The sequence below is a fragment of the Staurois parvus genome, unplaced genomic scaffold (genome assembly GCF_062004578.1).
Source record: "Staurois parvus isolate SC_StPar_1 unplaced genomic scaffold, SC_StPar_1.0 ptg000287l, whole genome shotgun sequence".
In the NCBI taxonomy this organism is placed as follows: domain Eukaryota; kingdom Metazoa; phylum Chordata; class Amphibia; order Anura; family Ranidae; genus Staurois; species Staurois parvus.
Window position 1 is genome coordinate 20,711,454 of NW_028318083.1, and position 13,721 is coordinate 20,725,174.

The 13,721-nt window shown below is 40.8% G+C and overlaps 1 protein-coding gene across 1 annotated transcript in view; it reads right to left on the reverse strand.

Moving 5' to 3' along the window:
• The window catches only part of JARID2 (jumonji and AT-rich interaction domain containing 2), a 175,685-nt gene that overhangs the window by 44,097 nt on the left and 117,867 nt on the right, over positions 1-13,721 (reverse strand). The window contains exons 9-10 of the mRNA XM_089682296.1: positions 1,085-1,203; positions 927-997 (exon numbers count right to left, since the gene is read on the reverse strand). Coding sequence (XP_089538422.1) covers positions 927-997; positions 1,085-1,203 — 190 coding nt within the window. The remainder of the gene's footprint in view (positions 1-926; positions 998-1,084; positions 1,204-13,721) is intronic.

Sequence of the window (13,721 nt, forward strand, 5' to 3'; positions counted from 1 at the left end):
ATGACCAGAGACTGTGGATAGTACAGGGGATGACTGCTGACCTTTGGGGAGGGGGGGGAGCGGGTACCTGAATTTGACAGATACCCGCTCCCACTTCCGCGGAGTTGTTCTTTCATCTTACCTGTTCCTCTATCCAGCCTCGCGCTGTCTTCCCGGCTTCTGTAATGGCGCTCGGCATGACAGCCGGATGCCCAGTGCGCATGAGCGAGAAGCACTTGCGCTTTGTGATTGGTCCGGCGGCTTCTGGGATCTGTCATGTGTCCCAGGTGCCGCCTTACCATTCACAAAAAGCACCGCTTCCTGCGCATGCGCACTTGGCACCCGGCTGTCATGCCCACACTACAGAAGCCGGGAAGACCGCGCTGCTGGATAGAGGAACGGGTAAGATGAAAGAACAACTCCGCGGAAGTGGGAGTGGGTATCTGTCAAATTCAGGTACCCGCTCCCCCCCCTCCCCAAAGGTCAGCAGTCATCTCTATAAGGTCCCGCTGTAGAGCTGAGCGGCCGGCCCGGTATTCTGACACGGCGGCAGTGGAAATACCGGACCGGCCGCTCCATATTCGCTCCATAAGACGCACTGACATTTTCCCCCCTTTTTTGGGGGGAAAAAAGTGCGTCTTTTGGTGCGAAAAATACGGTAATTAATAATGAAAATTGTTGACAGCTATTTTTATTATCAATTATTGTTGATAATGAAAATTGTTGCCAACTATTTTTATTATCAATTATATTGCTTAGGTGTTTCAGCCCCAGTTCAAAATCACTATCGAAATTGATTTTATACAACAGGAATGCTGCAGTGACGTTACAGGTATGTAAAACAAAAAAACCCCACCAAATTTCTGTCCTACATTATAATGAAAGTATTATCAAAAAGTGTATTACTGTTGCAACAACAGGTTACAGCATAAGGATACATTACTTACCAGGCACAGCACCAAGGTGTCGCAGGATGGATCCTGAATTATTAGGAAGGACTGTGAGATTCCATCCATGCCTACAAAACACATGAAAAGAACAGTAGAATGTAAATATTGTTGACTTCCCATGTTATTTGTAGACAAGCATGGGATAAGCATCTTACCTTGAAAAGGGTTCTGCTTTAGCCACAGGAAATCCACTTCCATGAGTGTTTGTGTCGACCTTTCCGCAATGCACAGCAACGTGGCAAGACTTCTGGTCAACAATGTGCCAATATTCTTGCTGAAATAAAAATTACTGTTATTATTATCTGTGGAAGATTGGTCATCTGATTTTTCAAAAGGTAGTAACCATCCCCTATTGCATACCACTATATTTTTCACAGAAAATATATATTTCTACCATAATTCCTCAGAAGCATCTGCTCTGTGTGTTTATTGCCTAAGCCAATGAAGATACTTAAAAAAAATAAGAATGAGATCTACTTGGTTACCACAGACAAAATCAATTTTACATTTCCTCAAATTTTTATGATGTGCATAGAAAATACAGTTTAAGATTACACTGAATTAAATAGTATTTTTCATATCTGCTTGGAGTTGACAGCTCACTATTTGGATAAATCAGTTGATCATTTTCATCCATTCTCTACCACATTCCCTGATTGATCTGTTCAAAATGTTCGTTACGTAAAACAGAAACTGTAAGAATGAATTGGGAAAGGGAAAAACTTCACATGCATTGAAAAAGTTAAACTGTGCAGTTATTCTCCAATAAAAACTGGAAACACATTTATTTATTTATTCATACTGATTATGGAAAACCAAAGGCAGCTTCAAAGTAATTTCTTGGTAAGACAATATATGAAATACTGTACATGTTAAAATAATTTAAAGAAATGCAACACAATAAAAACTATATAGTTTCTCAATTAATTACTATAGACTTGTACACTGGACCTTACATAATGACCAACAGGTCAAACTAACTAGGGTCTGTAGGGGCCCTTTCATATGGGCGTTCAGTCTGCGTCAGTCTGTCAATTTTTCAGATAGAACCAGACTGAACCACAATGATTGTCTATGGGTGAGTCTGTTTACAGCCACTTACAGCAGAGTCAGTTTATGTCTGCTGAAAAAAAAACACAACACAAAAAGGTCTGCATCCTACAGAGATGACATCTGTTTCAGGCTAGAAATATGTTTTTTTAATATTTTTGACATATATAACTAGATTTTTTGAAAACTACAAAAAATGGACATGTAAAAAAACATGTAAACTGAATGCAACTGAACTGAACACAGATGTGTAAACTGATGTAACCTAAATTCATGTTTTTTTTCTTAGCAGAAATGTGAGTGAACTGTGGACACCCATGTCAAAGGACCATAGGGGTTCTCACACACACTGGTGCTTCGCTCCAGTTAGCAGGGGATTTTGCGCTGATTTCAAGCTGGAAATGTTGGATGTCAGTTTTGTGACATCTGTACCCACACAATATTTGTCTGCATTTTGACAGTGGTCTGTGGTTGATCAGTGATGGCCGTATGGGCAGCTGGATGTAAGCAGACTTGTGTCTGTTTATATCAGGCTACCACTGATCTGTCACATTTAGGAAAAGAAAAAAATGCACTTTTAGTTTTTCTTTTTTTTCCTCTACCATGGACCCGCATGTAATTGGGAGGGAGGTGGATGACAATTGACACAAGTCTGTTTATATCTACCTGCCAACACACTTGCATTCAGCTTCCAGTCAGGTCTGCCTGATCAACTAACAGGTGTATCTGATAAGAAAGCCAATGTGAGAGGGGCCTAGCGTTTTGCAGAAAGGCAGTACAGTCCATTTAACATCATTTGCTATGGGACATATTCACATCTCTGCATTTTCACCCGGTGCGTCTTTTGGAAAGGGTCAGGGACTTTTCTGAACCCAAAAAGTTGAATTTTTGGTGCTATAGACTTCAATGGAAATGCTGCAGAAAAGCAAGTAAACACGTTTTTGCTGTGTTTTGCATTTTAAATCTGCCTAGCAACAAGAATAATTTTAAAAAAATGACCCCCCCCCCTCCGCGCAAAGCGCATAAAATATGCAGCAAAAATGCGTCACAAGCCCAGGTGCAAAAACGCAACACAAAACAAATGCAGAAACAGCTCAAACGCAAGCTGCATAGGTGTTAACCTAGCCGTACACAACTAATCATGCACAAATTGACTCCTGGCGTTTTTTTTTTCCTTTATTACATAAAACAGCTAAATGAGAAAAAAATAATCCATTTATCAAGGGCACTGTTTTAATCTTTAACAGGCAGAAGATAAAAAGCAATTTGGCCTTTCTTGTGGAAATACAGTTGCATTACGTTCCTTTCAAAATTCACACAACTATTTCAAATCAAAAAATAAACAAATTGTCAGGTAAGTCTATGTGACTCATTACTGCAGCTATGTTTGTAATTTGAATTCAGTTACTTATTCAAGACTCACCTCCTTATTCTGTTGAAAGGAGTAAATAGCTTTTGAAAGTTTACCTTTGTGTTCCTGATAGAACTAATAAGGGACAACTGCCTAAAATACTTTGTAAACAGATTAAAGGATCAGAAGGAACATTTATTGATGAGGGGAAAATGTACCCATCTATAAAAAAGTGAGGTTAAAGTGACACTAAACTCTATTCAAGTACAGTTGTGTTCAAAATAATATCAGTCAGACATCACTAACCTGATCAATCACTGTTTTTGGTAGAAATGATATTTCTACATGGCAAATAATTTACTAGCAGGTGTAGTAGAGTAATAGAAATCCAACAGACCCAACAGTCATGACATGCATGCTGCCGATTCTGTGTAACTGAATCACTAATTGAAAGGGGCATGTTCAAAATAATAGCAGTGTGGAGTTCTATTAGTGAAGTCATTCATTCTTTAAAAAACAGGTGGCAATTATTGCCCTTATTTAAGGAAGGAAGGCAGCAAATGTTGTACATGCTGGTTACAGTGCATTTCTCTCTGAAATTCTGAGGAAAATGGGTCATTCCAGACATTGTTCAGAAGAACAGCGTACCTTGATTAAAAAGTTAACTGGAGAGGGGAAAACATATAAAGAAGTGCAGAAAATGATAGGCTGCTCAGCTAAAATGATCGCAAATGCTTTAAAATGGCAACCAAAACCTGAAAGACGTGGAAGAAAGCGAAAAACTACCATTCGAATGGATAGAAGAATAGCTAAAATGGCAAGGACTCAGCCAACAATCAGCTCCAGGAAGATCAAAGAAGGTCTAAAGTTACCTGTGAGTACTGTTACAATTAGAAGACGCCTATGTGAAGCCAAGCTATCTGCAAGAAGCCCCCGCAAAGTCCCACTGTTGAAAAAGACATGTGCTGAAGAGGTTACAATTTGCCAAAGAGCACATTGACTGGCCTAAAGAGAAATGGCGCAACATTTTGTGGACTGATGAAAGTAAGATTGTTCTTTTTGGGTCTAGTGGCCGGAGACAGTTTGTCAGACGACCCCCAAACACTGAATTCAAGCCACAGTACACTGTGAAGACCGTGAAGCATGGTTGCGCAAGCATCATGATATGGGGATGTTTCTTATACTACGGTGTTGGGCCTATTTATTGCATACCAGGGATCATGGATCAGTTTGAATACATCAGAATACTTGAAGAGGTCATGCTGCCTTATACTGAAGAGGAATGCCCTTGAAATGGGTGTTCCAACAAGACAACGACCCCAAACACACCAGTAAACGTGCAACATCTTGGTTCCAGACCAATAAGATTGATGTTATGGAGTGGCCAGCCCAATCTCCGGATCTTAATCCGATAGAAAACGTGTGGGGTGACATCAAAAATACAGTTTCTGAGGCAAAACCAAGAAATAGTGAAGAACCGTGGAATGTAGTCCAATCATCCTAAGCTGGAATACCTGTTCACAGGTGCCAGAAGTTGGTTGACTCCATGCAACACAGATGTACAGCAGTTCTCAGAAACAGTGCTTATACAACTAAATATTCATTAAGTGATTCAAAGGAAAGCAAAATCTTCAAACATTTTTCAGTTTATATAGTGAATGTTTGAGTTTGTAAAGAAGAATACAAACACTGCTATTTTTTTTGAACAGTCTAATATTCACTTTTCTTCAATTTTTTTTTAGAGGAACAACACAAATGTGATATATTTTTCTTCATGTTTTGATTTGGAATAGAATGTGTAGTGTTCCCAATGCATTTGTGTGTATGGAAATAAAAGCTATTAGAAGGATTTTGAGCTTTATTCACTTTTTTCAACACACTGCTATTATTTTGAACATAACTGTATGTATTCCTAACACAAAGTACCTTCTGTTGCTCTCGGCCTCCTCCATATCTAAAACCGTTCCCTGTTCAAGAATGGCCATGTTTGTTTTCCATGGTTTCACTGTATGTAGGAACATTGCCACCCTCTCTTGCTCACAATCAATTTGGGATTTGTAGTGTGCATAGAGCAGTGCAAATAACTGCAACTAATGTGCACTGCTCTGTCCAAACAAACAGAAGTGAAAGGGTAAAGGAGAGATTTGGGAGCTTAAACACAGTAAAAAACTATTTCAGGATAAATAGTTTATGGGTTTATTAAATAGTCAATGTATATAGATTATTTTTTAAAAATAAGGATATGGTTTAGTGTCACTTTATTCTACATATTAAAGACATTCAATGGTTACATCATACACTTTTATTTTATAAATCATCAGCATTGTAATAGCAATACAATCAATAGTTATTGGCAATCCAATATAAGCCTACTTGAGAAATCTACTTCCATGTTGTGAGTACTACCTGTCTGCTGGCCATCCTTTTCCACACCTTTCTGGATTCCTACATGCTTTACAGCTTCCCATCTGCTGTTTACTTTCAACTTTTAAACATTACATATCCCATGGTACCTTGCTGTCTTCAAGGTGTAATTCCTGTACTGACTCCGCCTCCTGAAACTCCTCCTCTCAGTGCCTCTGTAGTTCAGAAGGCAGGCTCTGTGACATGGACAAAGCATTGCCTACACACAGGGCATAATAAATACGTGTCACAGAATTCAAGGTAGTAAATGTGTGAGGATCCTCACATGTAAAAATGTAAGCTTAAAGGCTCAGATTTTTTAACCTTCATGCATGAAGGTAAAACACCTGTAAGCAGAAGCCCCACAGCCCCCTACTTACCCGAGCCCCCTTTCAATCCAGCAATGTGCACGAGAGCAATGGCTCTCCCGGGACTGTCCCTCCATTGGATCCCACTACTGTCAATCACAGCCAGTGAGGAGAGACAGCGCCAAGCCATGCTTTGTGTGAATGGGTACATAGAGCAGGGGTTTGGGAGCAAGCTTGCTTGGGTGCCCCCATAGAAAGCTGCTTGCCCTGGGGGCAATCGGCAGGAGTGAGGGGCCAGGAGCACCAGCGGGGGGTCCTGAAAAGAGTCCTGCTCTGTGGGGCTACTCTGTGCAAAACCACTGTACAGAGAAGGTACACTGAAGGAAATAAGTATTTGATCCCCTGCAGATTTTGAATGTTTGCCCACTCACAAAGAAATGAACAGTCTAAAAATCGAATGGTAGGTGTATTGTAACACAGAGACAGAACAGCAACAAAAAATTCAAAAGAAATGCATGTCTAACAAATTATGCACTGATTTGCATGTTCATGAGGGAAATAAGTATTTGGTCCCCTTCACAAAACATGACTTAGTACTTGGTGGCAAATCCCTTGTTGGCAATCATAGAGGTCAGACAGTTCCTGTAGTTGGCCACCAGGTTTGCACACATCTCAGGAGGGATTTTGGCCCACTCCTCTTGGCAGATCCTCTCCAAGTCTTTAAGGTTTGGTGGCTGATGTTTGGCAACACGAACTTTCAGCTCCCTCCACAGATTTTCCATCGGATTAAGGTCTGATGTGCTTCTTCTTGATCCACTTCTTTGTTGCCTTGGCCATGTGTTTTGGGTCATTGTCATGCTTGGGGTCACACACAGCATTCCTCCTCCAAACACGGTGAGTTGATGCGAAAGAGCTTGATTTTGGTCTCATCTGACCACAACACTTTCAACCAGTTGCCCTCTGCATCATTCAGATGTTCAGTGGCAAACTTTAGAAAGGCCTGGACAAGTGCATTTTTGAGCAGAGGAACCTTGTGGGCACTGCAGGATTTCAATCCTTGTTGGAGTAGTGTGTTACCAATTGTTTTCTTGGTGACTGTGGTCCCAGCTGCCTGGAGATCATTGACAAGATCCTCACGTGTAGTTCTGAGATGATTCCTCACTGTTCTCATGATCATTGACACTCCATGAGGTGAGATCTTGCATGGTGAACCAGACCTAGGGAGACTGACAGTTGTTTTTTGTTTCTTCCATTTGCAAAAGATTGCACCAACTGTTGTCATTGTCTCACCAAGCTGCTTGGCGATAGTTTGGTAGCCCAGTCCAGTCTTGTGTAGGTCGACAATCTTGTCCCTGACATCCTTGGATAGCTCTTTGGCCTTTGCCATGGTGGAGAGTTTGGAATCTGATTGTTTGATTGCTCCTGTGGACAGGTGTCTTTTATACAGGTAGCAAAATGAGATTAGCAGCACTCCCTTTAAGAGACTGCTTCTAATCTCAGTGTCACCTGTATGAAAGACACCTGGTAGCCAGAAATCCTGCTGAATGATAGGGGATCAAATACTTATTTCCCTTGTGAACATGCAAATCAGTGTATAATTTGTTAGAATAGCAACAAAAAATTCAAAAGAAATGCATGTCTAACAAATTATGCACTAATTTGCATGTTCACAAGGGAAATAAGTATTTGATCCCCTGCTGATTTTCAATGTTTGCCGGCTCACAAAGAAATTATCTGTCTAAAAATCAAATGGTAGGTGTATTGTAACACAGAGACAGAATAGCAACAAAAAATTCAAAAGAAATGCATGTCTGTCTCTCAGTGTTACAATACACCTACTATTTGATTTTTAGACAAATAATTTCTTTGTGAGCCGGCAAACATTCAAAGTCAGCAGGGGATCAAATACTTCTTTCCTTCACTGTAAGTATGACATGTTTATTATTACTTTTTTTTTAATTGCCTGTAATATTACTTTAAAGATCATTCAGATTAATAGCAGTAGGCTAAAAGATAATTGAAATACATTGTGGACTATCAGGGACCCTATTACAACCCTACCTAATCTATTCTTACTTATGTCCAATTTTGGCGCAATGTCAGGTCTGCAGGTAAACCAGTCTAAATAGGAGACACTGAACTTTAATCTTTCAACATCTACTTTAGCTTCAGTACGTGCTTCCTTTTCTTTTAATTGGTGTACACAAGCTCTCCCTTATCTTGGTGTAAACCTTACTCTTCCACAATGAGTGATCTACAGAATTGGCAGAACCATACCCCTTCCTGGATGGGTAGAATAGTGTGATCAAAATGACAACCCTCCCTAAAATCTTTTATTTAGTTTTTTTTGGTTCCTACCAATTCCAGTACCATTAGCATTTGTGAATAAACTACACTCTTTAATTTTTAAATTTATCTGGAGCTCTGGAAGGTGTAGGGTAGCTCGCTCTTTGTATCCAAATGGCAGGGGGGTTTGGGAGTTTCCCAATTCCTCCGTTATTATAGAGTCACCCAGTTGGTACAACTTTATCAAAATCTTTTCTACAGCCTATAAACCTGATTGGATTCAGCTGGAGGCACAAGCTAGTTTTCTGCTCCCTACTGACCTCATATTATGGTTATCTCCTAGGAAACATAAGGCCATTCTTAGCCCTTCTTTCTTGCACTCCTTGCACCTCTGGGACCCAGTGTGCAAGATATAACCTCTGAAGTCACCACATACTCCAATGGTGTCCCTTTTTGGGAACCCACGTTTTCTCTCTGGACAAAATTCTCAACAATTTGCATAGTGGGTTAACAAGGGCCTCTACAGAATAGCCCATTTTATAAACCCTCTCATTTCTTGGAGACATTACAAATGCCCCTTCAGAGACTTTCTGCCTCTCTGAAATCACTGTTTATCTACACACAATATGTCGGGAACAGGCGGATATCACTACCAGGACCCTTTATGAAAATATGTGTTAGCATAGTCCAGGTACGCATGAAGGCATCTCAGAGTTATAATCTATGTTTGTGGATCAAGGTCCCAAACTTCCTTACCAAATGGTGGCTTGGTATCTTGTTCTGATACGGTTGGCCCTCGCCCCTATGTTTTGGGGGGTGCGGGTAAGAGGGTAATATGTTCCACATTTGGTGGACCTGCCCAAAGGTCAAACAGTTTTAGACCAGAATATTCAATTTGCTTTACTCTGACTGGGATGAATGTCCCAAAGAATGTCAAGATGGCATTATTTTCCGACCTGTCGAGCTAATTACTTAAACATCTCAGAACTCTTGCCTTCTAGTAATTCATCCCCCATATAGCAATTCATCCCCCATAGTAATTCATCCCCCATAGTAATTCATCCCCCATATAGTAATTCATCCCCCATATAGTAATTCATCCCCCATATAGTAATTCATCCCCCATAGTAATTCATCCCCCATATAGTAATTCATCCCCCATATAGTAATTCATCCCCCATAGTAATTCATCCCCCATAGTAATTCATCCCCCATAGTAATTTATCCCCCATATAGTAATTCATCCCCCATATAGTAATTCATCCCCCATATAGTAATTCATCCCCCATATAGTAATTCATCCCCCATATAGTAAATCATTCCCCATAGTAATTCATCCCCCATAGTAATTCATCCTCCATAGTAATTCATCCCCCATAGTAATTCATCCCCCATATAGTAATTCATCCCCCATATAGTAATTCATCCCCCATATAGTAATTCATCCCCCATATAGTAATTCATCCCCCATAGTAATTCATCCCCCATATAGTAATTCATCCCCCATATAGTAATTCATCCCCCATATAGTAATTCATCCCCCCTATAGTAATTCATCCCCCCTATAGTAATTCATTCCCCATATTGTGTCAATTCACTTACCTTTGCTCCGCGCGTTCCTCTCGCCGTGTTCCCGCGCCGTTCCGGTCTTCAGGGCGGACTGTGAGAGGAGAGGAGTTTGTCACGCTGCCCCGCCTACATCCTGACAGCCAATGTTTGCCACGCTCCGCTGGCCGGATTAAAAGGTCCACCGGGCCGTAGTTTGCCCATTGCTGGGCTAGCTGCAGAGTCCCGACTTTTGGGGCGGCCGCCCGAGAGGAGGGAGGGGAGCGGGCGCCCGGCACACAGAAGAGCCGCATTGAAGTGTGTAAAGAGCCGCATGTGGCTCGCGAGCCAAGGCTTGCCGACCACTGGCCTAGGCTATAGGATTACCAAGACCCTGAAACTGAGCTGCAGCACGGTAGCCAAGGCAATACAGTGGTTTACCAAGACAGGTTCCACTCAGAAAAGACCTCGCCATGGTCGACCAAAGAAGTTGAGTGCACGTGCTCAGCGTCATATCCAGAGGTTGTCTTTGGGAAATGGACGTATGAGTGCTGCCAGCATTGCTGCAGAGGCTGAAGGGGTGGGGGGTCAGCCTGTCAGTGCTCAGACCATACGCTGCACACTGCATCAAATCGGTCTGCATGGCTGTTGTCCCAGAAGGAAGCTTCTAAAGATGATGCACAAGAAAGCCCGCAAACAGTTTGCTGAAGACAAGCAGACTAAGGACATGAATTACTGGAACCATGTCCCGTGGTCTGATGAGACCAAGATAAACTTATTTAGTTCAGATGGTGTCAAGCGTGTGTGGCACCAACCAGGTGAGGAGTACAAAGACAAATGTGTCTTGCCTACAGTCAAGCATGGTGGTGGGAGTGTCATGGTCTGGGGCTGCATGAGTGCTGCCGACACTGGAGAGCTACAGTTCATTGAAGAAACCATGAATGTCAACATGTACTGTGACATACTGAAGCACAGCATGATCCCCTCCCTTCGGAGACTGGGCCGCAAGGCAGTATTCCAACATAACGACCCCAAACACACCTCCAAGACGACCATTGCCTTGCTAAAGAAGCTGAGGGTAAAGGTGATGGACTGGCTAAGCATGTCTCCAGACCTAAACCCTATTGAGCATCTGAGGGGCATCCTCAAACGGAAGGTGGAGGAGTGCAAGGTCTCTAACATCCACCAGCTCTGTGATGTTGTCATGGAGGAGTGGAAGAGGACTCCAGTGGAAACCTGTGAAGCTCTGGTGAACTCCATGCTCAAGAGGGTTAAGGCAGTGCTGGAAAATAATGGTGGCCACACAAGATATTGATACTTTGGGCCCAATTTGGACATTTTCACTTAGGGGTGTACTCACTTTTGTTGTCAGCGGTTTAGACATTAATGGCTGTTTGTTGAGTTAATTTGAGGGGACAGCAAGTTTACACTGTTATACAAGCTGTGCACTCACTACTTTACATTGTACTTAAGTGTAATTTCTTCAGTGTTGTCACATGAAAAGATACAATAAAATATTTACAAAAATGTGAGAGTTGTATTCACTTCTCTGAGATACTGTATGTGGTTTACTCAAGTATCTTCTCAACTATAGACGTTATACCAACAGGTCTGAGGTTACTTTATAAAGACCGTGTTCTCTTTTTAAATGCAGACACCACATTGGCCTTATGAAAGTCCAGTGGTACTAAACCAGTCATTAAAGGATCTCTGAAAATTCTAAATGATGGCTTAGAAATAATAAAGCTTAACTCTGGGAGGACCTGTGGGTGTAAGCCATTTGATCCAGATGCTTTGTTTCTGGATCACATAAATTTTGAGCAATTGTGGATCATTTGGGGCTATGTGAATACTATCCCCTTAAGGACATGAACTCCCCCATTTTCCTTTGTATTCACAGAGCTCAAAAAAGGCATTAAAAACATTTGCCTTCTCTTTCTCCCCAGTCACGAACTCACCACATTATCATGTAAAGGACCTAAAAGGCACAGACCTGACCTTTTTACTCTTAATATATTTGAATAATTTGGGGGGATTTAACCTACTCTCATTTGCAACCTCTTTGCTTTGAATTTTTTGTGGCCTTCATTCCCTTTTTATATATTCTGTTATATTCTTTGTAAATTTTAAATTATGATAGTGCTTCTTTATTTTATTTTATTTTTTAAATGCTCTTTTCTCATTATTTATAACTTTTTTAACTTGAGTGTGAGCCACATAGGTTTTATTTTTAGCCTTTTAAACTTATTGCCCATGGGAATATATTTTGCAATGTGTTTACTTACAGTTGATTTGAAGCATTCCATTTCTGTCCTGTGTTCTTTAACCACCTGACCACTGGAAAATTTTAACCCCTTCAAGACCAGGGCATTTTTTGATATTCAGCACTGTGCTATTTTAGTTGGTATTTGCTCGGTCATACCATACTGTTTGCATAACCATCACAAGCAGTGCATACGCGAGTCCATAAAATCAAATGCATACATACAAAGTCCCAAAAATATAGAGTGACTTCAATGGTGTTTTTATCCAAGGAACATTATTCTTAAAAACATAGAAAAGTGATGGCAGCAAAAAAAGACCAGGTGGTTTTTATTTATTTTTTTTGTTAACTTTGACCAAGTATAGATCTATGCTTGCCACCATTTACTGCTGACTGACTCACTACCTTTGCTGGAAGTTTATTCCAAGCATCAACTACCCTTTCAGTAAAATAATACTTTCTAAGATTATTTCTGAACTTTCAGCCAGTTAATTTGAGGTCATGTCCCCATGTTCTTGATCTTGGTTTCATATTCCTCTTTTAATTAACCACCTTAGTGTTCTATCACCACATGCTCTGCCAAACATGCTTACCAGAATATATTGACTGTCTAGAGAAGTCAAATTACGCCTGTATTTGTAGAGTCTCGCACAGGATAGCATTATCCTCATCTTGTATGGTTGTTCAATCATCCAAGTTCCAGAACTCCACCGTATCATAGTGAAAGAACCAAGGAAACCACAGTGTAAAACCACTAACTAGAATTTTATTAAAATATACTATATACTCAAAAATTAAATTCATTAGCGCTTGAGCGCATAAGCTGGTCTTGGGGCTCAGGGAATAACAGGTATTGGGATGCGTGATGATGTCACGAATGTCGGCTCCGCCCTATGCGTTCTAAGCCTCATTCTAAGTCAGTGTAAAACCAAGCGTCAACTTCGCACATTGGCTGATTTTTATGTTTACAGCTGGGCCCATGAAAAATTGAGGCTCCGTTTTACACTGACTCAGAATGAGGCTTGGATCAGAAACTGTCTCCATCTTATTTCTTGTTTCCCCTTGTTTGTTTTTCATAAATTAAGCATGATGACTGAGCATGGCCTCCATACCCTGGAAGACATCAGATGTGACAAAATGTGTAGGGCGTAGTGAACATTACTGGCATCATCACGTATACCAATACCTGGAAGCAGCCCGGTCTGAACCCCAGGACTAGCTATATTACATTACAAGCGCTTATGACGTTAATTTTGTGAGCATATGTATATTTTAATAAAATTCTAGTTAGCGGTTTTACACTTCGTGGCTTCCTTGGTTCTTTCCCTATGATATGGTGGATGATTGAACAACCATACAAGAAGAGGGTCATGCTATCCTGTGTGGGACATATACAGGCATATTTTGACATCTCTTATCTAGAGAGATAATATATTCAGGTAAGCGTGTGTGCAGACCATGTGGTGGTGGAACACTAAAGTTGGGTAATTAAAAGAGGAAGAGCAATATGAAGACACCATTGAAGTCACTCCTTATATTTTTGGGACTTTGTGTTTATGCATCTGATTTTATGGACTCACTTATGC